Here is a 27,074-nt window from a genome sequence, read left to right on the forward strand (position 1 = left end):
ATCTTATTCTGTTGACACCAGGCTGTGCAAATTGATGGAAGCTTGACTTCTTTTTATTTGCTGTGCAGCACAGGCTGGGGAAGTAATAACATAAAATATCACTATGCTCCTTTCTGAAATGAGACTCCACAAACTAGAAGTCCGAATCAACAAAGAGTTATACACATACAGTACATACTGTATTTACTTTATACAGGCTTTACAATTTAGTTTTGATACATTCAGACCTTTCTCATTCCCCTGTCTTTTGGAACATGGTGATAATTTGATTCCGGCTAACACTGTCTAAGAGCTTCTGTAGACAGGTTGCCTGTAGACCTGTCTATTACAGGTCAGGCACATAGAGCCAGAAAACCATAATCACACCCACACTCCTATGAGGCACTGATTTTCAGTTCCACATCTCATTCATCCAAATTATGTTTTCTCAAACACACTGTCCCTAAATCTCTCATACAGTACATATTAATTCTAATACATGTTTGTTCCCTGTATAAAACACGATAGAAAGAAACTCACACACCTTAACTATATCTCTATTTTTATTTGTGTATACATATATTTATATATATATACACACATATAAAAAATAAGGACATATGTACAATGATAATAAATATCAACAACTTTTTACAAGTTAAAATAAGTTAAAAACAAACAAACAAGCAAAATGGGGCAAAATGAAATCCGTATAATAGTATAATACAAATAATAATTTGTTATAACAGCATTTTTTTGAGTTAAAGCCTTGTGTGAAAGGAAAATCGATCAAAATGAAACAATATGCATACAATACATTACACATGCATTTGTTTTAAGCATGAGACTGTATTATTGTATCTTTTTCTTTGCTTTTGCAGCACGTCATATGAAAAGAAAAGCTATTAAAGAGAATTATATTGGGACATAACCAAGTACCAGTGTAAAGAGCTCACGTGTTTCTCATCTTTCTTCTCAGGTAATTTAACACAATGGAGAGGACACATTCTAGTACTGATCAACAGTATCTCTTTTGGTTTTTTCAGGGTACAACAAATTAAATAATGGTTTTGGTACATCATTCAGCCTTTTATAAAAATGGGGGGCGCAGTCTGTCACTACTGAAATGTAAAAAAAGGAAGGAAGCAGCCTTCAGCCTTTTTGCATTTCACTCGAGGGAGCGGATAAAACATGCACACATCAGCTCGGTATAGCAAAGTGGACGGACTGCTGAAACTTAAATATCGATCTAGAAACAACAAATAAGGTTAATTGAAGTATTTCAACAAGAACAGAAGCAGCTGCAGTCTACTTTGGCTTATCCGAAAACGTGAAGAGGCACCGAAAAAGTAAACATATTGAAATGCAGCCACAAATTCCTGTACAACCCTTGAGCCATGAATCAGAGACACTGGCATTTTCTTTTTCAGAGACAAATAATCTTCCACAAGATTAGTGTTGAAACAGTCCAGAAAGGATTGATCAAAAATGAAGCACTTGTACAAGGATGATCATATCAAACATGTACAGTCCACTTGCAGAGGGTCATGCAACACTAGGATGGAGTGCCGATGGCTGAGTGCCTCTTCAGCTTTTGATATTCTACATCTGTCCCCGCTCTGTACACTCCGAGGCGAAACAAAGTGTCGTCGTCCTTCCTTTTCTTCTGGCTGCGCTCGAGTATCTGGTCCCAAAGGAAACGTCCCATACAAGTCAAGACCTGCTGGTCAAACAACAAAATAGTTTTAAATTACCAACAAGAAAACAGCCATGAGAAAACAGTTTCATCACTTTCATATTGTAACGTATTGGATGTGGGTTTTCTAGAGATGAGACAGTAGATTGTATGTGTCAGTACTAAGTAGATGACTGGTTTGAGAAGGTCCTGTCTTTCAGGTAGAGCAGCTCTACAAGGGGCTCCTTTAGGTCAGCTGATTTTAGGCTGTGTGCAGCATTTTTACTTTTAATCAGAAAGTTTGAGCTTTGAGCTTCGGAGAGTTACAGGTGCTGTTTTTATCTTTCACCATCAAAGTACTTTTTCCAATGAACCCGTCCCCCCAGACTTTTGATGAAATGCAGTCTGGGGAAATGGTGCAGGTCATCTCCGTCACTCGCTAACTCAAACTCAGGACATATAGTCATGCTGTGAGAAGTCAAGGCGGTGCTCTGACCCACAGTCACCTAAGTACCTGGATGCTATTGTGGAGTTTTAGGAGGGTATAATATTTTTGAATCTGAGTCGCCATAAACTTTAAATACATTGACCTGAGTTGGTCAGTTGACCCTCAATGCCATTGCTTAGAGTCTCGTGGGTAGAATGGGATTACAATGTTAACATTTTAACAGGCAATGCACTGAATACACAAAAGTGTAAGGGCTCTTAAATGTGTTAAAAGTGAAAGTGAAATAAGAATAGAATATAAAGAATATTTCACATGGCACTATTCACAGTTCTGTTCACTCAACCTAACAAATGCATCATTATCTTAATTTAAAAGTAAGAATGGAGGTTGTAGATGCTAAAAGGTCGCTGCTCCCGCCCAAGAAGATGTCGTGATTTTTGTTTGCAGCAAAGCAACACAATGCGTTTGTGAGTAAAGTCTCTAGACAGGGCCAGGCAAGTTAAAGATGAAGTTAACAGACCCTGAACTGTAGCGTCCTAATTAACTGACAGATGAGGCACCGGTATTGATCCCCTCATCTAATTCTGGGGAAGACAGTAAAAAAGTGTATTTCCTAAAGTGCTGAATTATGCATAAATCATAAGCTGAGCACAGGGACTGCCAGATAAGCCAGATAAACAAACTCAATAACTCTCAACACTACACTGAGCAGCGTGAGGAGCCAAAACGCTAAATTGGAAATCTTTAAAGGTTAGGACTTAGCTTAAAACTGTTTGCATGAATTTAATTAAGTGGAACAATACCTTTCGCTCGTCGGTGGCTGCTTCCCTCCAGGAACCAGCAGTTTCCCATCACAGCAGCGATCGGTCTGTCCATTCCTCAATCAACAGTGTGTGTGTGTGTGTGTGTGTGTGTGTGTGTGTGTGTGTGTGTGTGTGTGTGTGTGTGTGTGTGTGTGTGTGTGTGTGTGTGTGTGTGTGTGTGTGTGTCTCTGCATACGTCCACAGTAGCCCCGGTCAGTCTCTGGGCATCGGTATGGGGGAAGGGGTGCAGGGCTGGCATTTACTCTGCAACTGTGTGTTGATCTGTGCGAGTAAGGGGGGGGGGGGGGGGGGGGGGGGGGGGGGGGGGGGGGGGGGTCTGTCCTTCTTGGCAGTGCAGGTTACCGCCCTCACATAAACGCAGAAAATGTAAAGCACTTATTGAGACATCCACAGCGGTCACATCAGTGAGGGTTCAACTACATTCTCTATGCCTAATATTTTCACGTCAACTTCAATTTGGAATAAAGTGTGCAATTACTGTTTCCCTGCAAATAGTTATTTCTTTTATACGCAGGTGAATGAACGCCCTAAAGGGCTCAATCAGAACACGGGCCCGGGCGTCATATGGAGTGTGCCGCGTCGTATAATGGGCCTCAAGGTGCGTCTGAAGGTCGCCATGCAAGCGCTGGCCCTCGCTTCGTCGTTCACAGACAGGAGCACGAGTCCGTTGAAAACCACTGTGGTCCGTAAGACGTAGAAAAAGAAACTGCAAGAAATGTCTCAATTCAAACCAACCCTCACAACAAATTAAAGTGGAAGGAATCAAGAGCTTTCTCCAGGGGTAAATACAATGTGGGGGGAAAAATACAAATTGAGCAGAGAAAGTCTTGAGAGATTGTCCTTCATTCATAAACCCTCATTTGTCGTTCACTCCCGTTCACTTCGTTTCCCATTTAATATCCTCTCTTTGTCTCGTGCTCTCTCTCCTCTCTGTCCCAAGCAGAGCTCCTGCTACAGGGACGTGATTGTCGTCGTGCTTCGAGATTAATTAGTCCTTTGTTTTTCGACCGCTCTCGCACTCCTGCATCACAAATACAAAAAAAGGGGAAGACACGCTTCCAGTTCTTAAGTGCAGTAAGCTGAAAAACTCTCAAAGCAACAGAAGGATAAAGAGTCAGTTCAGTATTTCCAGTCGGTTGCCCATGCCTTTCGTCAACTGGTTTCAGTACGGGGGCTAAAAGCCTCGCTCGTCTACTCAGTGTAAAAGAAATGTGCCCCTCAGAAAACATATAACGCCGTTTGTTTGATTTCCATGCTTGAGGTGTTCTCCTCCGCGTTCAGTCTTTATAAATACACAATTTACACAAGTGGCAATTGACAGTGAAAGCAGAAAAAGTCACAACCACCTCTGCACGGTGGCGAGAACACATGTATGGGTGTGTATATTTAACATGCTGTGTGCTATAAACGTCTACAGTGAGCCAAACAGGCATTGGCAGAGCGGGAGGGAGCATGGGGGGACTGACAGCGAGTCACTGAAAGAGAGAGAGAGAGAGAGCAGGCATCCTCTAGAGGAGGGAGGTAGGTTGGTTGTTTTGTTTTTCCAACTCGGGACGGAGGCGCAGGAGGCGCGGCCTAGACGGACGACTCCTCGGGGTTGGCGTCGGGCAGCACGCTCCTCTGCTGCAGCGTGCGCCGCAGCTCCTCCTTGAAGGGGCTGGAGTAGTCGTTCCTGCCCACGCCGAGGCCGCCGAGGCCGCCGCCCCCAGTGCCAGCCCCGCTAGCCCTCTCCTCCCCCGCTGTGCTCAGGTTGAGGCGGATGTAGCCGTTGCCACTGGAGCCCCGGATGTTGGTGAGGCTGAGACGGCTGGGGGAGTGGATGGGCTGCCCGGGAATCGCACTGGGAGACGCCGTGCCGCCGACGCCGTTGGGCCCCACGGCGTGGCCGGGAACGATCTTCAGCGAGCCGTCCGAGTAGTAATAGTTGGCGCCCGTCTCCCAGAAGCGGTCCTCGTCGCTGGGCATCTTGCTGGGCACGAAGGTGGGAGGCTCCTTGGGCAGGGTGATGGGATAGACCAGCGTGCTCTCCAGCGGCTTCATGTCGGCGCCTTTGCCCAGCGCCAGCTTCAGCCGCCTGCGCAGGTAGAGCGCCGCTATGAGGAGCATCAGGCACGCCGCCCCCAGGGTGATCACCAGCACCCAGAACAGCCCCATGCTGGTGTCTGGAGCCCGGGCCTCCATAAACACGGGCGCACTGGCCACCACGGCCACCTGGTAGCGCTCGGTCTGGAACTTGACCCCCTGCTCCTCCGAGTAGCAGATGTAGCGACCTGCTTGCACCTGGCCTGCTTCAGGGACAACCAGGGCCTTGAGGGTGCGGTCAAAGTGCGGCCCCCCAGCCTCAGGGTCGCCCAGCAGGAGCTCACGGTCATTGAAGAACCAGCAGGGCTGGGCCAGGTTAGAGACCAGCTGGCAGGGCAGCACCATGTCGGACCCCACCACCACTGTTACGTTCCGCAGACGGGAGTGCTCTGCAGAGGGGAAAGCGAGAGGGCGACAGGGACAACTTAAGCGTCATACATAAGAATTTCTATTTATATTCTGCAGCAGAATGCTCTATTCTGTGTAATTCAATTTTGGGGCTTGATCTAATCAAGTTCACTGAGGCCATGTCAGGTCCATTCCCTGCTCTTAATACTGACTTGCTCCTGTAATGACATTCAGTTTCCACCAGGGACCACTGCTGAGATGTGGCCCCACACTCACCGGGGCTGGGGATGGAAACAGGCTTATCGAACTTGGCTTTTCCTCGGCTGAACCTTTCCAACATGAGGTCCTGTGACAAGGAGGAGGTGGACCTGTGGGTGAAGAGGGAAAAGAAGAGTTCTACAAGCTTGTCCAGATACTTTAAATGCTTGCTGTATGTGTTAAATGCTTGCTGTATGTGGGATTTGTTGGGTTTAGTTGTGTGAGGTTTTAAACCTTACTTTGTAAAGTGCCTTGAAATAACTTTGTTGTGATTTAGCGCTATATAAATAAAATTGAATTGAATTGAATTGAATTGAATTGAATTTAAGACGTCAATTCCAGGCCTCGTGCAACCTACATACGCGTATGGATGCACAAATGCACTGTGCTCACCCGCGGTGGAGGTCAATGCGGACACAAGCTCGACCCTCGCTGTCCCAGGCGCAATAAGGGTCCCGGGCGAGCAGGCAGTCTGGCTGAGACTGATAGCGGCTGCAGTTGGCCAAGGGCAGCTGGAGAACCTCGGAGCGAGAGCCGATGTACAAGTACTTCTAGAGCGAGAACCCAAAGAGAGATGAAGAGCGGGAGGGAGACGACAGAGAACAGGTCCAGCCATTCAATCCGGAGACAGAAACCAGGGAGAGATGACGCACAAGAGGAAGGATAAACAGAGAGAGCGCCTGAGTTAGAGGTTAGAGAAGATAATGGGATAATCACTCTCAATTACAATAACATTCTCTTCCCCCTGACCCTCTTCTACTCCAATAGGAGTTGCACTCTTTTTGTAAAAAGTGTTAGAAAATGTACGTTTGCTAAGGCAGCATTAAAGTATTTTTACCACGTCACATCAAAAAAGCAATGATTCGCAGACACGGTCCTGGAAAACCACCGGGACACAGAACATGACGCAGGATTAGCTAATAGGCCCGGGAGTTCGAGCAAACAACAGTGGCAAAGGTTAAGTTGCCCACTGTGGCCACGGACTCTAATTACTGTCATTTTGAAGAAGACTTCAGATTCACGAGGCGACACTTGATCTGAAAAAGGGCAGTGTTGATTAAAACATCTGCCGAGGCCGCATGCGCTGCGTCGAGTGTCCGTGGAGCGACAGAGGTGCCAGTTTTATACCCGATACCAGTAAACGAGTGACGCAACGCCGAGCAAGTGAACAGGGATCCCAGTCTGCTTTTGAGGAAAATCATCAAATGAATTACAGGAACACGCTGGATGTACCAGCCAGACAGGATATCTCCCTAAACAACAAAGGAACTTTGTACAACTTCTTCCCCTGAGAGGCCATTAAGATCTCTCATCTGCTTAAAAGACAGAAAACAATGCATCCACCGCGGGAGCGCGACAAAATGCTCACGCTCATAAACGGGTGCGTGCTCAAGTAGCAGCGGCAGGAAGCTCAGTCTCGAATGAGCAGTTAGAAGAAGGACTTCTCTCGTCATTAATTCACTCCAGCGTCGGTTTGTTGCATCTGTTAATGCGTGCTGACGCCGTCCTCGTTGTCTAGGAAACATCGCACCGAAGAAGCGACGTCCCCGTTCTCTTACCTTGGAGTGCGAGACGGTCAGGCTGTCCACCGGCTGAGCCGTCGCAAACAGCTGGATCTCCTCGATCACGTGGGTCTCGGCGCCCAGGATCACCACCCTCTGCAGCCAGCCCTCGGCTGCAGGAAGAGGAAGACCGGGATTCAGTTCAATCTTTAATTTCATGATTTCCTTAGGTGATTTTTCCAATTCCATCGTGGAGGCTCATACAGATTTGGCCTCGGTGCTCACGCCTACATGTCCAACAGCCTCCGACGGCTCCTTATCACCAACATCAGGTGAGAAATGCTCCACAGCCACACAGTAATGTTGTTCATTTGAATAATGACTTGCAATATTAAATTAATCCATACACCTGTGTCTGCAGATCAGTTAATTAAATATTAATGGTTGGTAAACACACCTGGGCAATATTCCACCTAAATATTAATGGCGTGCAGACATATTCATAAACACACACCTGTGACTGTAGAGGAGTTTGTTCTTTTAATGAAATATTAATGATCAGGGATTAGAATACGCAAACGCTCCCACTTGATTCCATAATGCCTCATTTGCATATTAAAGCACAGGGTAAATATCATTATGTATGCTGGCAGCAACGTTGATTACTGGGCTTTTCCTGTCATATTATGAACAAAACAGCCCCATCTAACTCAACTTTAATGGCCGTCGCAGTAAAGCCCAAACTCAGAGCTGCATCGCTCTGTCCAGCTCAGCAAGAAACTATTAGCGGTGAAGTTAAAAGAGTGGAGAAGCTGCTCGTGGCCTGCAAAGACCTCGGGAAAAGGCAATATTATCAGAAGCCATTTTGGAGCGGCGCGTAGGGAGCTGACGCTGGAGGACAGAGGCAGGATCCTCTGCTCCTTTCATGTACGGCGTCGTGAGCGAGTCGAGATCCCCTGTGATGAAAAGCGTTTCAGGCGCAGCTGGTGGGGTCACCTTGATGTGTGTGTGTGTGTGTGTGTGTGTGTGTGTATAACAGTGTTAACGTGCTGACATGAGCTTTCCTGTGCGGGTCTTTCGATTAGGAGCCTGTCACAGATAATATGAAACGCTGGACCGTTAGCCAACAGGAAGGAGGAGAGACGGAACCTCGGCACACACACACACAGGGAGCAGCAGGCATATCATCACACTGGGCCCTATCGGCTTCACGACCCAGCGTCCGTTAATCCCTCGGTCCCGCAGCCGCTCTGTCAGAAAAACGCTTCCGACAAGCGCTCCCCGTCTCTGTTTTCACATCAGCTGTCGCTATGCTGCAGCTAATAGCTAATCAAGCCCGCAGCCCAATTGGCAGCGTGAGCGCCCGTCTGCCAAGGGCCCTGTTGAGTTTGTGCTGTGAAGCACGGCGAGCGGGGATGACTGCACTTGGCTCGGGGAGTGCGAGCGCGTACATCCATTTGTGAGCGGGCTCTCCTGTCCTGTCCGCGCGCCGCTGCGTCCGCGCTTGCCAGGAGAGAAAGCCGCGAGTCCGGCGCCGCGGCGCTGTCAGCCGCCACGCGGCCGCTCCGCGGCTGCAGTGATCTGAATGGTAAGCAGCCCGGTCGCTCTCCATTCATGAGACGGCCCGCATTCAAATGCACACTCCCTGGAATCCACTGTCAGACCCGTGTTATTCAGGATTAGGGCCGGCTACGTGCAGCCCGGTGCCAAAAGCGGACACCTGCATACGGGCCCTGTGGCGGCCGACTTCAGATATTAATTAAGTTGTGCATTCGTGGATGTTTTCCTTTGATGCATAAAGATGGATCTCAGCATGCAAATCGAGGGCCTAATTGAAACCCAGCTGATGTCTGGCCAGATGGCATGTTGTCTTGTATCACGGTACCTAATACCGGAACCTGTCGCTGTCTGCTGCCACGGCCTGTGAGCGCGCCTCTGCTCAACAAATGGCGAGTGCAACTTCCCAAACAGGCAGTCAGTGTACAGAGTGCGGAGGCAGAGCATCGAGAGAGGTGGACGACACAATAATATTCAGTGATGACGAGAGGGAGGAGTGTAACCCGTTGACCCGAACATTTTGATGCATTAAGACCAAAAATAAAGAGAGAAACAAAGTCAAAGCAAGTAGAAATGAGATTTAAGCGTGAGCCAGAGCTCCACTTTAAAACCCTGCACATCGCGTGCGTTGTTCTCTGTGACGCTCACCTGTGCCGATGAAGAGCATGTTGTAGGCCCGCTGGTCCAGGGCGCTGACCCGGTCCACCGCCAGCCTGGTGAAGTTGACACCCTTGGTGAGCAGCAGGGGCCGAGCCGAGGCTTTGTCCTCCATCAGCGGGTGCTTCTTGGCGAAGTTGAGCGTGGCGTCGGGCAGGTGCAGGGAGCTGTTGTAGCCGTTCTCCCTGTCCGAGTTAGTGATGCACTGCAGCGCAGACAGAGGGAGGGGAAGGAAGCGGTGAGTGCTGGCACAGGTTGGCTCGGTTGGATGCTCGCCTCCTCTTTTCACTTCCTCTGGCCATTACTCCCCATCTTCTGCGTCCTGGATCATTATGTTTTTAGTTTTCCATTTTGTGCCAGTTTTTTTTCTTTTATTCACCTCCACTGCTCCTGTACCCCTTCACAACCCAGACCCAGACTCCCTCTTCTTACTCATTGTTTTTTTTATACACTTGTACTATAGATATAAAACAGACTAAAACAAGATAGTTTATCGTATTTAATTAATTAATTATTAGTTCCAGTATGATTTTCTTGATTCCTTGAATTTGTCTGAAAACACTTTAACACACACATCACATTCAAATATTCTTACCGATCCAGGACGGGGGACAGGGACCGCACCAGTGTAGCGCCCCCACCTCTGGGATGCCTCCCTGTACTCCTTGTAGGAGCCTTCGAACACTTTCTTCACATCGGCGATCTGGTACTGGCACACTGCCGACACGTCCACGTCGCCCCTGAAACACGGTGGCAAGGCACGGCTTTAGTGACGTGAAGTAGACCTGTCACGCCGTTGGAAATGTCAAAAACAGGACTTTTCAACATCCAGCAGGGTTCCAGCGTGTGGCACGAATAAAGCCAGGCTGATATGCAGCATGTGGAGAAAGAAAACACGCCGGTGAAATGTGTCCGAATGAAGTAGAAAGAAGAACTTACAACCTAAAACTGTCATATCACTACGTGTGCTTTTACACAGTATGATCAGTGATCATACTAATGTCACAGAGTAAGATTTCTCTAATAAGATTTCACTAATAAACCAGTCGTGACTCCAATCTTTCAGTTGCTAAGTAAAATCATGGATGGGTTGTTGCACATGTAATGCACTGCAACTGAAATCAACCAGTTTGTGCTTTGCTCAGGAATTGCATTTCGCTTAATATCAAGGTTGATGTTGTGGGAAATTATTTTTTTTTGCACCCGCTTAGGTGGAAATGGGATATTGACATATGACACATATATATATATATATATTTATATATATAGCTCAGACTTATGCCCTAAAAAGTCTGTATTGGCTCTTCAGACTCAGGAAGAATCAAAGTCGCACAGTTGGCAGCAATCATTGAAGCCTAAACTGAGCCATAAAGTAGCAGTTTACTGCTGCTGTAAAATGTCATTCTTAAAAAAAACTGAAGAGGAAAGAGGAGGTTGTCTAAATCTGTTCATATGTGTGGAACCCGTACCAGCGCCACACAAGGTGAGCATAACAACCAAAGAACGGCCCCGACGTCGCTGAGCAGTCTACTCAGCCAGATTACGACTTGAACCTCGAGTCACCATTTACATAATGTCCAATTATCTTAATATTATCTCCATCAAAGCCAGAGGGCTTTAAGGAATCCCCGGCGAGTCACACGGAGAAAAAGGATTAGGTTTTAACAGCAGCAATAGAAGCTGTGAATGAAAAAAACAAAGCCTGAAGTTCAAAGCTGGTTCACTTTGTGATACGATATCTTATTGAAGAACACAAAAGAATCCCATCAAAGGGCAGTGCTCCAAGACAGAGTGAGTCTCCAACTTTCCTCCCGAAAGAAAACCTCTCGCCTCTTTCTTCACTGATAACCAACAGATCCAAACACTGTTGCCAACTCTCTGTGTACATGGTTGTAGTTTATTAGCCTCAAACGTGTTCGTGTTTCTCAGTTGTTAAAAAAAGTTTCTTAAATCTATTTGCATTTATCAAAATAAACTCACAAGACCCGGGTTTGTTTCTCCACAGAGGACAACATTCAGAAGCATGTCCTGTGTTTCTAAAATAGTCACTAGCCAGGATTTGTTCCTGCTTTGAGGAGGAAATAAAACATGATAAGTAATGAGTAACATTAAATATTTGTATGGACCAGTAGGTCAGTTTGGACACATTATAGAGAGATTTACATTATACTACGGTATTAAAACAGGTCCTCTTCATACTCTACAGCAGGTCTAATTTATTCAGTCGGCTTCTGCTGAGTAAATGGACTCGGTGTCATCTGAAACACGACTAGTCCAACCAATAAAACATATTCAACCACTAAATAACTCACATTAGTGTCAGTTAAAGGCCTATTACATTTAAAAGGCCAATTACACAGTAAATGCCTAATCACACAGAGTGCATAATTAGAGCCACCGTGTCAACATCGAAAAATCCAGCATCTGACATATCGGATACTGCGGCGTCGTGTCATGCTCTGTGTAGCAACGAGCTCATGCTGCAACGAGGTCCCAGAGCTCCGCTCTCTGTCACAGCGCGCCGCTCACCACTGGGCGTGGAAGATGCCGTAGAAGGCGGTGCCTCTCCAGTCCTGGCCCGGCAGCGTGAACACGGCCCTGAGGTTGTTGAAGGAGACGTGGCGCTCGGGGAGGGAGCACTCCAGCCGGGCCTTCTGGAAGGTGGTCCACTTCTTCTGCAGGGTCCTGGTGCCGCCCAGATCCCCCTGTGTCACAAACATCGGTGGATTTATTCAGTCAGCTTCATGCGGGAAAACTGTTGTCGTGCTGGGAAGGAGCTTTTCCACTGTACGATGTTCAGAGCTACTATTGAAACCCAGGATAAGGATCACTTAATAATTAATTTTTCACCCAAATTTGCATACAGTGCGTATTGACGATTAGTCCCTTTCTATTGTGTTCTGCGGGCCCATCTGTCAGACACGTCTCATTCCTATTATGCTCTGTGATTTCAGAAGCTGTAAAAAAGAAATTCAAAAAATGCAAATGCTCATAATACAGCAATGAGATATAGACATTGTGCTGCAATAGCAATATCAGCAGGATGCGCTGAATTATTCATGGCTCCAATACGCATCATGCGCCAGCATCTGTTTCTAATTTGAATCAAAGAGCTTTATTGTTCATCACAGCACAGACATTAAAGGGCATTTTCCTGTAAAACACAGCGTATATTGTGACCTTAATCGCCCACCTCTCGTCGAACTGTTAACAATCTGTCTCTGTTTTGCACAGTTTAAATGTTAGCGAGATCGTACGTGGCGGTGACGCGACACTAAACCCTCGCGGCGTTAACAGAAAAGGTCACGAAACACTGCGAAAGCCTCAGACTGAGTCCCCTCGCAGTCTGATGTCCGGACACCGTTGTTTATCAAAGCCAATCAGTTATTCTAACAAGGCCATCAATTAGGCAAATTAGGTAATTAACACATAAATCTCCATCAGTACAGCGGCCTCCACAAAACACTCTTCATTAAACTAGTGTTGGAACTGATAGACTCTTGAAGTATTAGGCAGAAATACATCATATATATTAGATCTAACTGTTACAGAACCTGCAGAGGAAGTGAAGCCTCAACAAAAGCAAAACAATGGAGTTAAATTTAAGTTTGTTTGATGATAAGGTGGGAGCGATGTAGAAATGTGAAGTTTAATTAGTCCCCAAGTGAATAGTGGAGATTGATAAATGAAAAGTCTGAGCTTTACTGATTGTTTCAGTGAATGTGTTCATCTAAGATTATGCAAACGACTTCCTGTGCTCAGAGCGTGCACTTCTGCAGTGCAGGAGAATAAAGCCCAGGTCCCTGTCTTCGTGTCACCCTATAAACTCTGGCTGGCTAGACTTATCAGCTGTAGGTACTTATATTGTTTCTCCATAAAAGAGCTCCGGCGCTCGCTTCCTTCTACGGGCATCTCCTGTTGGAGGCCTGTGAGCCGCGCTGCATCACATTATTGAGCGCTTGGAAGCAGCTGCCAAACACCTGGAGGAAACAGAAAACACCTGATTCCAAGCCAAGTGTGCACGAGTCCGTGCTTCTGTAGTCAGAGCCTGTCGGACCGATCCGTCCCCGAGCGCCGGAGCTCTGATCGGCGTCGGAAACGCCCGCGCGCGGGGATGACTGGCGATCGACGGGGCCCGTTACCTTGCAGACGCGGGCCACTCTGGCCACAGTGAGCTCCCTGTCACAGTCCAGCTCCGGGGCCCGCTCGCTGAAGAAGAAGTAGATCTTGTCGTCGTCGCCCTCTTTGCTGCCGCCGCTCTCTCGCACCAGGGCCGAACCCACGAAGTCGGGCTCTGCGAACACACCAGACCCCCCCAGAACAGCGTCAGAACCCACCTGAATCCTTCATTTGGAGCTCACGAACTCAGTTATGTTATGCTGATGTGTTTTTTTTTATGAAGACTCAATGTTTCCCAGGACGGTTTCCTCTTTGAAGCGTCCTCCACACTGAACACCAGAGCGATTAAACGCTTTTAGTCTGGTCAGAAGCAGTTTGAATTAAAGTTAAGCTTGCTTCATTGCAGGTGTGTTTTTTTTAATGAGATCTCTCCATCAACATGAATTAAAAGCAGACCTCCGCCTCATCTGTATGTCCCTCCTCACTCCGCTTCCGTTCTCCATTCCCCTCACCTCTCGCGCTGTTCTGTCCTCGCCAACTCTAACGCCACGTTCTTTCATCACCCGTTTCTCCTGCTGTGACTTCATCCTCACGTCTCCCCATTTCTCTCCAAGTGGCTCGTTTCCCCTCTCGGGAAAAAATAAAAGAACCCTTCTGCTGGAGCAGTTTCCTGCGCTTCATTTCCTGCAACTCGTTCCACTTTCTCTTGTCCTTTTGCATTAGTTTGCTTCTTTAAAAAAAAGCACCAATGTGATTACCTTTATTTATCTCAAACCAGATCTGACATCTGTACATTCATTTGCCAAAAAAAAAAACATTTCCTCTGCTCCATCCTTTCTATTTTTGTCACTGTATTTCCTTTCTACCTCGTATTCTTTTCCACTCACCGTGGAGCCAGGAAGGCAAGAATTCACTCTTCATGCTGTAGTGCTGCTGGCCCAGGTTCCTCAGAATGACTGGCTCAGTACCTAGGAAGTTGTTGAGCGTGGCAGAGTACAGCTCCTTATCTGCAGCAACAAAAACGCACATACTTAATTACTCGGAACAGAGAACGGAGGATCGACAAGAAGTGGACGCAGTGTGCAACGTTAAACGAGACGTCTGGACTCTCGGTACAATTGTACGACCTAGAAAACAGATGGGAAATGATGCAGGGGGCCGCTTTGTAGAGATTTGATGGATGTTTAATGGTTCAGTTACAGCTATTAAAACATGGCAACTGTACACTGCCTCACACAGTCTGCTGACATGGAACCACTTGGTGCTTTGTGTTGTTAATGGGTGCCAGTGAATTCATAACTACTGGAGAGCTGCCGGACTAGAACTGATCCTTTCATTACCGTAAACCCTGTAGGTTTTCTATTCTGCTGTGCGTGTTCCTTCTTACCCACTATGAGGCCAGTGTGACCTTTGGCCGGGTCATACGGGCACTTCCCCTTGCCGTCTTCCACGGCCGCGTTGTTGAGGGTGAACTGGTCCGCGTTCTGCCAACACACAGTCACACGCACAAATATGAGGCGAGGAGCACAGGTGGTGGGCGGTCAGTAAATATTATGACCCACATGATGCAGCCGCAGGCCCCGTCTGCCTGTGACCGCGCTCGTAGTCTCAGCTTTCACCGCGCTGTCCTCTCACATCAGCGTCGCCCGCATGCACACAACACACACGAACGTTCACACGTCCGGCCCCCCGTTTCTCGTCGCATTTATTTTCATCCGTTCTCACAGGGATCGTCGCCTCGGGTCGGATGCTCGACATGTCGGGTTGAACGCTGTCAGCACTGGCTCGCTGGGACTTGCTGTTTAGGGAAATGAGGTCTAATGTGACACATGCAAACGTACCACGTAGGTGCACTTGGGCTGGAAGGCGTAGGTGCCGCAGGTGTAGAGGTGCGTGTGGTTGTAGCTCTGCAGGAAGCGGATGTAGTTGAAGCATTCGGTCTGTGACAGAGAGGAGAAGAATTACATGGAAAACGTCTTCTCAAACTCAGCCTTGCAGCATGAGCCTGTGTCCCTGTATATCACAGTGTACATATAATATGTATATCACATATTAAACGTAGCTCAAATTAGAGGATGTTTTTTTAATGTGAATGTTGCTTGATGGGATAAACTTTAGGACAAATCAAGTCAGTGTCACATTAAGGACTTAGTAGATGACACAGTGACGCAACCACATTATCCAAACAGCACTCAAGGCATCAATAGAGTATTGTACTGTAGACGCCTTATTAAGAGCATAAGGCTGTTTTATGAGAGGTGCCTGTAATGCCTGCACTGTGATGGACAATAAAGCTCTTTGAATGCGATTGGAAACAGATGCTCACACATGATGCGTAATAGACGAATGAAATATTCATCGCATTCAGTTGATGCAGCCATTGCAGGAGCAAAACAATATCTATATTTCATAGCTGTAATACAAGCAATGCGTCTTTAGCTCTCGCAATCACTGAGGATAATCAGGATGCAATGTGTCTGGCAGACATGGCCCAACCATAACATTGCACAAAAGGCTAATCGCTAAATACAACGACGGGCAGTGTAAACACCATATGCTTATTTTTGCATAACAAGTGCATTTCATGCGAGCATTCAGCGATGTGGCTTTCACTGGGCTGCAATGGTTTGGCAGAACAAATGTGGGTTTAACGTGATCACACCCAGTTGTACTGCACCAAAAAACAGAAGACTGTCAAATTTCAGGAGCATAAACTTGAATGGGAGTTAACTTTTAATGGCTACTTAAAGACACTGAACTCCCTTTTAAAGCTCCAGCTGAAGTAGTTCCTCGACATGTATTTTTTACTCCAGTCGGAGTCAATTTTAGTGAAAGTAATTTTGCTGCTCCTGCACTCCAGTAAACCATTTCCCCCTGTGTTTAAAGCCGCATCAAAAGTTTCTGCTGTGCAGAGAGAGAGGTTTTAGCTTCGCTTCCAAAAATCTCTGTGTTTGTCTGTAAAATATTAAAGGAGACTTCTTGCAGATGGTGCAAATGTGATATTAGGGCGGAGCTGTTGTCTGTTCACTGTCTGTGTTTTCAGCAGAAAGAGGCGAGACCTTCTAGATCAGGCATTGATCAGAGTGAGTGACTGTGTATGTGGCCTCGTGATGGACTGGTGCCATGAAGCAAAAGGTTCTCGTCTCAAAGCAAAGGCAAATGCTTTTGAGTTTTAAAGCATCTGAAGTGATGTATTGGAGACTTTAATAGTAAAACTATATTTACAGCTCACTTAAATGCGTCGTGGAAATATTAAGAAGAGGGAATTATTCTTTAAAGGGTTGTTCAATTCCTGCACATTCCACTTGTGATGACAAAGTTATTGAATTTGCATAATGTAATACTGCATTATAATCTTTAATCATTGGTCAAGATCACCTTTAAAAGCCTAACCTTGAATGGCTTGAATGTTTCCTGACAAAGTGCTAAGAACGACTGGAATGTTTCTAGTGTAGGTGAAACGGTAAATGTTGCTCTAACAAACTGGCCCTTGAGCAAGGCAGGAACGCCAACAACATTACTGTACCTGGTTGTTCTTTCCCTTGGCGACGCACTCCCTCTTCTTTTCCTGCGGAGCCGGCCAGTCGATCTGCAGACGAGAAACACACACGTGATGATGTGGTGATGTGTTGTGGACAACGCATCTTTTCCGCGAACGCCGCTGCCTGTCTGCCTTTGGCCTATGAGTAATACACTCAGCACATACATTACTTTACGTGCCAGCATAACATTTTCGGTTATGGGCACAGAGCAAAAATATAGCGCACGCTTTATATAAACGTGTAAATGTCATCGTCTAATTTCTCAGTAATGGATGCACTTAGAGACACGTGACGGCCAGAAATGCCTCTCTCTCCTCGCAGCCATTTTACTCATCTTGGCCAATAGACTCTGCACTCTTGACCAATGGCTACTGTAACCATAGCAACATTAACGCCAGAACATTTTACAAGTATATTTTAGTCTTGAAAAGTATAATTTTTTTCATAGACACATAATGGGCCCTAATGACAACGCTTTCTGTTCGACCTAGCAGATAGGCTAGAAAAAGTCATTTCTGAGCGATTAGAGCGCAAAGTTACACTAGTTCACCTTGAACTAGAGACAAAGTGAAGTCAGTAATAGTCCAGAAACAGGTGGTGAACGGTCTCCGGAGGCAGCGCGTCAGCGTTTCCCATAGACCAGGCTAAAAACCGCTAAAACACAAAGCCCTCGCTGCTCTGTGTTACTAAACGTGGCTGCTGCTCCTAATGGCCGCGTTACACACGGCTGAACTTTGGTCTGGAGACAGAGGTCTAAAATATGAACTGTGTTTACAGAGAGGTTTTCACATCATTAGAAATAATTACACTGGCCATTACAGACAAGGGGCGGCTGCAAATTCCCATTTAAACTCCGGTTGACTCGACTGGAGTCAAACCAGTGGCGGCAGGGCCTGACATTAACACCCAGTGGAGTGTAACACAGTCATATACCACAAATTCTTTGATAAGCTGAACATAAATATTCATTATGTCGTAGTTTCATTAACAAATGAAATTGAGTGCTGTGTGTCCTGTGTAGCTGCCTGCCATATTTTTAGGCATCCAGTAAATGCAGCGTTTGGTTTCACAGTGGCCAAACTCCCGTCCTAATGAGATACGAGCGCACACAGACTGCTCCCTTTTATCCAAGGTCAGCGCTGAGAGACGTTTGTACAGGCAGCGTGAGAGAAATCAGTGTTGAAGGCCCAAAGAGAAGGGGCGCTCCCACTGAAGCATCATTACATGCATCACAGGTTGTTTTTAATTGTGTAGACCCCAACGCAATGAAGAGACTGTACCTCTTCTCTTACACTTCATGCTTTCATAAAAAGCTTTCCGTACTTCAGTTAGAGCTAAATATCTAGCGATGCCATGTGTCAACTTGTGAATGACTGTCCATGGCGGCTGGGGAGCGAATAAATGATGTGAGGCCCCGTTAAAGTCAGTAGCCAAGCAATGGATTCCTGCCATAAAGCATATCTTTGTCATCGTTTTTAATTTCCTTCAGGTTTGAACATAGTTAACACATGAACATAACACATTCAATAGTACGCTTCACTAATAAGACACAGGAATGTTCCCCATCCCTATCCTACCACTGTCCCCTGATTTAATGCTCAGACTTCCTGTGTTCGCTTCAGAGATGACAGATTTCTAATATTTAAGATAAAAAGCTGGATTAATTATTGGGATCACTGACTGTAACATATTACCTTTAGGATCTGAGGTTCTGTCTAATGGACTTTCAAAGAAAGACCAGATTAAATGAAACATGCCAACGGCAGCAGTTTAATGTTACTTCTAATTTGTTCTCATTTATTACTGCAGTCACTCGGGGCTAAGGCCACAGACCTGATGCTTTATGTATATTAGCTAGAAGTCAGTCAGCAAGTCGACTAATATCATATCTGCCCAAATAAATGTCCTCTACTTGCACTGATAACACACAGTATCGGCACAGTTAACAGCAGTGAAAACAACTTCTCAGTCCTTTTGAAAGCCATGTGCTAATGTCATAATCTCCCAACATGCATCTGTGTTAAGAACATCTATTAAGTCTACAGTTTTGCAAATGAATAAATAAAGAGCTTAGGTCTGAAGTAACTTGAATTGCTGCATGAAGTTGTTATAATAGCCCCTCACGGCCACATAAAATAATTAGTAAAGCACAGGTGGATAATGTGAAGCACATGATTACTGAAAGGAAGGAACCATGTGAAACAGTGCACCAGCGTTGCAGAGATGCTAAAAACTACACTATTGCCTGAATTTACTGGAAAACAGCTGAACAGAATAAATAAATGAAGAATGGAAAAACAATGCACCATCAGCTTGGGAAAGCACATAACTAAATAACGAAGAGGAAATAACTTCACACACACAACTGGAGGCTGTGTGTCTTCGAAAAAAAAGCCTAAACACTGAGAAAAAAAACATTTCCAGAAGTCATCGAGGGAAGGCCGACAGACAGGCCGACTAATGAAGAGAGACGGCGAGTGAGACGGCACAGAAAAGGAAAGAGTGGCAGCTGAATGAAGGAAAGGAGAGGACGGGCAAGCGAGTGATGGGCACATGGTGACAGAGGAGGTGGACGAGGCCCTTTTCCTCACTCAGTCATCCTTCTGTCTCGGCTCCTTCTCCCTAGTTTGCACACTGGGGGCTGGCAACAGGTGGTTTTATTATTACTGCAAGGCTCATAACCCTCACTCAAACAGCTTATGCTGGTGTTGCATATGATAAAATGTGTGTGTGTGTGTGTGTGCGTGTGTGTGTGTGTGTATCTAATAACTGCTCATTAAGACAGTAAATCAGATAACAATTCCCAACCTGCTACAGTGCTGCTCTGTGCACCTGCACCCGGCTGCTGTGATGGTATTGATTGCAATATGGACCAATTACAGAGGGAACAAAGCAAAACCAGATTGATTATCTGACTTTTCAGCAACTCTGCATGTTTAAGTATGTGTGTATTAGGCAAAGCCATGGATGTTTGTAGAGCCACGGTTAAGTTTGCCCCAGAGTGCTTCGCAGAACAACAGGCTCTACAAATTAAACCATTAAAACCATGAAAAGGCACAACTGAACAAGTGCATCATAGACTCAGAGGCAGAGGCTGAAGCTTGTGCAGGTCTATGTGTGAGAGCCTGTTTACGCCCACACGTTCACAGTGGATATGGCTACGCTCATAGGAGAGAAATATTGAGCCAATAGCTGCACATATTATGATAATATATTATTTGGCAGCTTACTCAGGCTGTCACTGTTAAATAAAATAAGAGCTAAATAAAGTAGCAAAAATCTAAGTTATGACAATTTCCAAATTCTTAAAATGCTTTTTGTATTTTGGTTTAGGTGCAAATAGTAACGACTTTGGTGATTCAGCAACCAAATATATATATATATATATAATTAATATTCATTTAAAAACTGTTTCTGCTGCATAAAAACACATCATCATATCAACATATCATGTCATATCATCTATCAACAACTATCACATTTACTGTGAACAGTTGCATTTGTATTAAAGTAGTAGGTTAGCTATTTAGCCCGTAAGCTAAGAGCGACTTGGTTGCTCAGTTGGTAGAGCATTGACTTGAGAAGTGAGAGGTCCCAGATTCAAACCCACCAGAGCACCAAGTGTGTCCTTGAATAAGAAACTTTGCGTTAGCTCCCTCATCTTGCATGGCAGCACCCTGCTCCCCCTCGGAAGGGTTAAATGCAGAGGAGCCGTTTCAGTGGGACACTTAAAGGATTTCTTCATCGCCTTCTAATAGGGCATTGATCATACTGTACTGTATCATTTTTGGAAGTTTACTAGTTGTTGTCATGAATTGTCTGAAACATTGCTAGACTTTGACTGTTTGACAAAGCCTGAAACCGGTTCAGTTTCAGGTTTTTGCACGCACGCACGCACGCACGCACGCACGCACGCACGCACGCACGCACGCACGCACGCACGCACGCACGCACGTCTCTGATGCCAAATTAAATCAATTTTATAGTAGTTTTGACCCTCGGAAGAGGCGACGTTAGGGAGCTGCGAGACGATAATAAACTGCTTGACAGCTTCTACAAAGACTAAACGTTACATAAAATAAAACCAGACCAGACCAATAAAACACAACAAGTAGCATGACACAGTCAGCTTTAATGGAGCAGTCTACTATTGGGTCCGGACCATGTTCAACATGATTAAATCCAAAAATGACTTAAACTACAAATAAAGTCATTGTCAATATTTAAATTGTGACAGAGAGGTTCTGCGAGCCTTTTGTTTCCCTTCCTCCTTATCCAGACAGCTCTTAAACTGTTATTTTCCAATAATAATGTAATCACATTGCAATTGGCGTATTTAAATGAAGTGTTTGAAACGAGTGTTTATCTCCGCTGAGCTCGGCAGCACATCCGCGCTAAGAAGATGACACTTATTGTTCCTGAACTGTCCATCACGAAGCTGGGATATTAAATTAAACGTGTTATCGTTTCATTCCCTGCATTTCGCGTGCGGGGCCGTGCAGTAGGCGTGGGGCGTTACCTGAGTCCGTAGCTGTCTGCTGATGTCGTTGGGGTCCAGGGCGAACAGCGCCTCCCGCGCGCCCACGTACAGCGTCCGCTCGTGGTCGGACAGGGTCAGCATGCTGTAGTTGAAGACGCCCTGGACGCTGAACCTCGCCATGCTGTCCCACACATCTGCATGAGGAGACAAAGGTTACACTCACGTTGAACTGTTGACACGTGACTTTTGTTGATATCTTTTTTTGCATTGTGCCGCTTTTCCCACCACCTGCTGTATCACTTAGCATCATCCTCCTCCCTCAAGTCACCAATAGCTTCAGAGCTGCTGCACATTAAACACTGCAGTCTGACAATCGGCTCAGGATCTGAGCTTCCGTTAACTGGTCCAAGTTCATAAACAACAACTGGGATTAACTAACAATTAATCTTTTAAGCTTTTCACACCCAAAGTTTTGGCTTCATTGTTGCAGCTTCACTATTTTTGCTCACTCTACACGTCCTCATCAAAACACAGCAGTCACAGGTGGCTAATAAAACACAAAGAAGAGCAGCTCAAGACTGGGAGGTGATGTTGTCAACCCACACTACACAAAATACACATCCATCTTGCAATGCACACTCATCAAAGAAGACTTGTTTGCAGAGAAAAAGTCGAAAGAAAGATGTCTGAACATCATACGCCCCACAGATAGACCCTTGTTATTACATAGACATTTGTTTTGGCAAGATGATAATAAAGAGCTAGAAGAAAAGTGAATATTGAACATAACATGACATGTTTTGTTTGTTACACACTTTCGAAACTAATAATTCAACAATGAGTAATCTTTGAAAGGTTTAAAAGTGGCTTGTGTTGCTTAGTAAATGCCTGATCTAGTTGATGCTCAGCTCAACATTTGCTTGACACATTCTGACCAACTCTGGTTCAGTTTTACATCTCTGCCACGTCATTAACTACAAAAGCATTACAGCAGGAGCCAAGGAATGAAAACGTCAAATTAACTCCTACAGTAAAAGTACCAAAAACATCAACACAACATAAAATCAAACTCACATTATAAAAACAATTTTGCTGAAAGCTGTAATGGTTCTATCTCATCGGGTTGTAATGACTTTGCTGAAAACAGGTCCAAGATCTGTTGTAAATCATTCCTGCAGGACGAGCTGCTTCGTTGAAAGCTTCCCAGGACCAGTGTTTACTCTGAGAACCTGGAGTGCAAGCAAGTCTCCTGGCCAAGTCTGATAAGTTCCAGATCTGCGTGTCTGCAGCGAGATAAGGTGGCTGTCTATTTACAAAAAGCTGCACAAATAAACAAGAAGCAACGTTGCTCCTTAAGCCGCGCCCCTTGTTTCGACAAAAAACGGTAGTGCTGCGTTCAAAGACAGACACTGACAGCATAGTCACGCACAGCTTTTAAAGCAATCACGATATTGTTGAAGAAAAATGATGGAAAGACTGCAACGCTGCACAACCGGCAGAATCCGATATAGATGTCTCTAACAAAAAATCATCCTCCCTGCTAAAGCTCCAATCAATCAGGGCTTTCATGCCAGTGTTTTATTGGGAAAGAAGCCAAAATGTTTGTGATCATACACCGGGTTTAATAAAACCATCACTAAATTTTTCAAATTTGAAAATCGGCTGATCTTCATTTGTGGATCAACCTAAACTGGCTTTTGCCTCGATTCAACACTGCTCCTCGACGGAGGATGATTACGCAGACTCCCTCTATAGAAAGGAGGAGGTTTAATCCAGGCTACACAGACACCTATACACAACAATACAGGGATTTAGGGTTGGAGCTAGTAGCATTATTGCAAATGGAAAATGAGATTCCGAGGACAACGTGGGCAGAATGCAGAGTGTAAGAATGCTTCTAAGTACACACTAATAATGAGTGTAAATCTGTGGGCGTAATTAGACTGTTCATTATCCGGGCAGCACCTCCAGATGCAGATCGCATTTTAACACAAGGCCTAAATGAGGCCTTTTAGTCTGACGAGCCCATCACTCAAAGGATTAACAGAATATCAGCCCCTGTTGTGCATCCAGTTATTGATCCTTTTGTGTGAAACAGTTGAATTAATTTGATTCTTTTCAGAGGTGTCCAGTTTGTCGACGGATCTTCCATTTTGCATTTTTTTTGCACCAGAAGACGATCCTTCTGGTGAAATCTGCTCGGCTCCCAAGTTTGTTGAAAACCCACATATGACTGTTACTGAACACGCAAACGTTCAGATCCCGTGCCTGACAGATTAGTGGCGTGGAGGCATGAGGAGAAACGCTGTTTGGTTTTCATTATCCACACTCTTGTTGCTTGTGGTGTCACCTTGTTCTCCCTCTCCCCTCTCCTCCACTTTATCCGGGACGGTTGAGCGCGTGCGAAATGCGAGGCGACGACGACCTGCAATGCGCATAATGCGATCTCGTAAGCTTAATAAGAATATTTCTTTTTTGTTTCAAAAAGCATGAATATTTTCACTCCTTATGACTGTCTGCTCCTACTGAAAATAGCAGCTGAAATCCAGGGAGGGAACGGCAGGGACCGGTTTGATTTATGGTGTGACTAAGTGCTCATGTGATGCTGTGGCCTAGTTGGGACTAAATAGACTTATACACATGGAGGAGGAGAGCGTGTGTGTCTGTGTCAGAGAGAGGAAGGTTGGCAAAGTGATACTTCTTACTGAGACCTGTGGAAGACAGCTTTCGTGTCACCGACTGCAACTGCGAGCCCAGTTTTCCTCATGTTTATACCAAATGCTTCTGAAAATAATACATAAATCTCGATCTGATCCTGTTTGAGTGGAAATATCACTTCACAGCAGCAGGTGGCGATGGTCTGCACTAGTCAGAAAGGACTAGTTTAGCCTATCATTTCCACACTAGTGCATTGAATTTACCCTGATGTTGGGACATGGAGGCCAGTTAAAAATCCAAATGATGCGGGTTTTGTTCTTGTGCTGTTACTAGGCAGCTGGGCAGCCAATCAGAGCACTCTGTAGCTCAAACGTTGATGGACAGGAAGTAATATAACACTCAACATCTGCATCTCCATGACAACTGAACATGTCAGTGAAGAGCGTGCCATATGTTTGAAACGGTTTATTTACCTGAGCTCACAGCTGTGCAGGAGATTATCATCTACTGATTCAGCACAACATTATTGCAGGTTTAAACTACTGTAAAGGTCTTGCAAACGCTGAAGAAGAGCTGCAGATCCTTTTCCCTCACATCCGAAATCTCAATGGCTTCCTAATGACTTTATTGCAAACTCTGGTATCAAAAACAGACATTATGTTCACGTCTAAACTTAGCAACTGACCGTCGCACGTCTTCCATCAATGTGGTCAAATTAGATTTGGTCAAGTTGTGGTTTAAAGAACTCGAGTGGTGGCAGATAATGAGGAAGGAGAAGAAGAAGCAAAGGAGAGAGATCTAAGAGAGGACAGAATAAGTAACCAAAGGAAGGAAGGGGGATAAGTACTGCAGTCAGCTTATTATCTGAAGAGCAGCGATGTATAAACATTGGAGGGTATGTACGGATGAGCGAGCTAGATGAGAGTGAGTGGAGAGAGAGCGAGAGAGAGAGAGAGAGAGAGAGAGGCTGCATCCTCGGGGGAGAACTGAGCACATCTGCTGTGTTCCACACAGTCGGGCAAAAAAACTCCAGAGCTGACACACTTTTACTGAGGTACACACTCTGGCACTTGTGCATGCGCTACATGGCTGCACACATAAATCAGTGCATGTCTGTAGGCGCGCACACACGCACACACACGCACACACACGCACACACGGAACAGACGATCTGCGCTTTGGCTTTGTGCACACGCGGCCCTGAGTGGTTCTCCAGGGTACGTGCTCAGAAACGTGAACCCCTCTCCACCAGCACCACAGAAGTTTTGCTCTGAGTGGCTCGTTTGAAGCGATCAGTGGCTCAGTCTGTGAGAGGTGATGCGGACGCGCGCACTTACCGGCTGTCACCATACTGTGGCAGCCCTGAGGCCACCTGTGTGTGTGTGTGTGTGTGTGTGTGTGTGTGTGTGTGTGTGTGTGTGTGTGTGTGTGTGTGTGTGTGTGTGTGTGTGTGTGTAGATCATGGCTGTAACCTGTGCTACTTGAGATTTTCGAAGCGAAACCCAGCTGGCTCAACCTGTGGCTCAGAGCTGGTGTAAATATGTAATTATAGGTAAATCAAACACTGTATTATATGCTGTACAACTGTACAACACACTGAATGCTTCTCTGAAAGAAATCTGCTCTTTATTCGCTGTATGTTAAACAGTTGACAGACATTCACACAAGCTTATTTTAATCCTTTATGGTAGTTTTAACTAGTCTGTGTGTGTGTGTGTGTGTGTGTGTGTGTGTGTGTGTGTGTGTGTGTGTGTGTGTGTGTGTGTGTGTGTGTGTGTGTGTGTGTGTGTGTGTACTGTAACAGTGGTTTGACTTTAATTACAAGCCCTTTGATGCTTGGATGCAACAGTTTATAGAGAAAGAAATTGAGAAGAAGAAATCAAAGAAAAAATGATGATAAGAATTAGTAACAAAGGGTAAAAATAAAAAGCAGTAGGCGAGATGTAGAATATAAAGGAGTCCAATGGCCTGGCCGAGGTCGCTGATGCTAACGGACATGATCACAGGTCACTGCTCTACAAGACCCTGCTCTGCTCCTGTGTGTGTGTGTGTGTGTGTCTTCTTCTGGAGAGTGAAAGCTCAGTGGTACTGGAAATCTTATTACACTTCTCTCAATAATACTATGTCTCACGTATTTATTGTGTTGGTGCATCACTGAGTGTAGCACTGAAGCATCACGCGGCTGTGATGGAAGCGCAGAACACTGAGGAGGACGATGCGGCGTAAGAAGCCAAAAGAGAGAGTCGTCTTCACGATGACTGTCACCGTTGAGCAAAGAACGAGTTCAAGTCAGCCTTCGTTTTACAGACTCTTGGAATGAACCAACAAAGACAAACGTGCACTTTGATCCATCCGTTCTCTTGTTTCAAGGTCGCCCGATTGAAATTCACGGCACGTCGAACCCAACTGAAACCTGCCAGTAAACCTGAAGATAGTTCGAAGTAATGTGTAGCCACACACCTTACGCTTATTAACCCAGAAACACATGGCAGCGATACTACTGACTGCTGTAACATCAATAGGCTTGACTCCATGGAAACAATACGAGTATGACTCCTCAGCCATGCACCAGATGTGCCTGCTGCGCTTCTCCTACTTCTTCTTCTACTTCCTCGCTGGGCGCCTGCGGGTCGCGCTGCAGCTGGACCCAGCGCGGCCGCGTGTGGGTTGGAGGCGAAGGGAGAAGCCGTCGCTCCGGGGGACGCGCCTGTTGCTTCCCGGCCGGCTTGAAAGGTCCCCATGCCTCGCCTGGCCTCGCCCTGCCTCTGTGATCTGCCTCCATAAAGCCCAGCTCCAGCCTCCCGCTCCCTGCCTGCTATAAATACACCCGTCGCCTGCTTATAGCGTCTAACCGCCGAGCCGCTCGCGCACCAAACTATGATTAAAGGCCTATTTTGGGGCGAGCGTTTGAAGCGAACAGCAGAATGAGAGACGGGAGACAGACG

General features: G+C 45.8%; 1 protein-coding gene across 4 annotated transcripts in view; it reads right to left on the reverse strand.

Annotated features, from left to right (window-relative positions):
- Positions 1-529: 529 nt before the first annotated feature.
- Positions 530-27,074, reverse strand: part of sema4c (sema domain, immunoglobulin domain (Ig), transmembrane domain (TM) and short cytoplasmic domain, (semaphorin) 4C) — a 68,308-nt gene continuing 41,763 nt past the window's right edge. For 2 of the 4 annotated variants that reach the window (XM_029161479.3, XM_029161481.3), the window contains 14 exons: positions 21,511-21,665; positions 16,976-17,038; positions 15,291-15,389; positions 14,837-14,933; positions 14,337-14,456; positions 13,473-13,624; positions 11,860-12,035; positions 9,926-10,070; positions 9,322-9,535; positions 7,174-7,289; positions 6,008-6,165; positions 5,633-5,724; positions 2,906-5,397; positions 530-1,702 (listed from right to left, as the gene is read on the reverse strand). In XM_029161479.3, the coding sequence (XP_029017312.1) occupies positions 4,502-5,397; positions 5,633-5,724; positions 6,008-6,165; positions 7,174-7,289; positions 9,322-9,535; positions 9,926-10,070; positions 11,860-12,035; positions 13,473-13,624; positions 14,337-14,456; positions 14,837-14,933; positions 15,291-15,389; positions 16,976-17,038; positions 21,511-21,665 (2,483 nt within the window). In that variant the 3' untranslated portion in view covers positions 530-1,702; positions 2,906-4,501. Of the gene's footprint in view, positions 1,703-2,905; positions 5,398-5,632; positions 5,725-6,007; positions 6,166-7,173; positions 7,290-9,321; positions 9,536-9,925; positions 10,071-11,859; positions 12,036-13,472; positions 13,625-14,336; positions 14,457-14,836; positions 14,934-15,290; positions 15,390-16,975; positions 17,039-21,510; positions 21,666-22,545; positions 22,879-27,074 lie in introns of those variants that run through there. The other 2 variants (XM_029161482.3, XM_029161480.3) reach the window with 2 other exon arrangements.

The sequence above is a fragment of the Betta splendens genome, chromosome 9 (genome assembly GCF_900634795.4).
Source record: "Betta splendens chromosome 9, fBetSpl5.4, whole genome shotgun sequence".
NCBI classification, from domain to species: domain Eukaryota; kingdom Metazoa; phylum Chordata; class Actinopteri; order Anabantiformes; family Osphronemidae; genus Betta; species Betta splendens.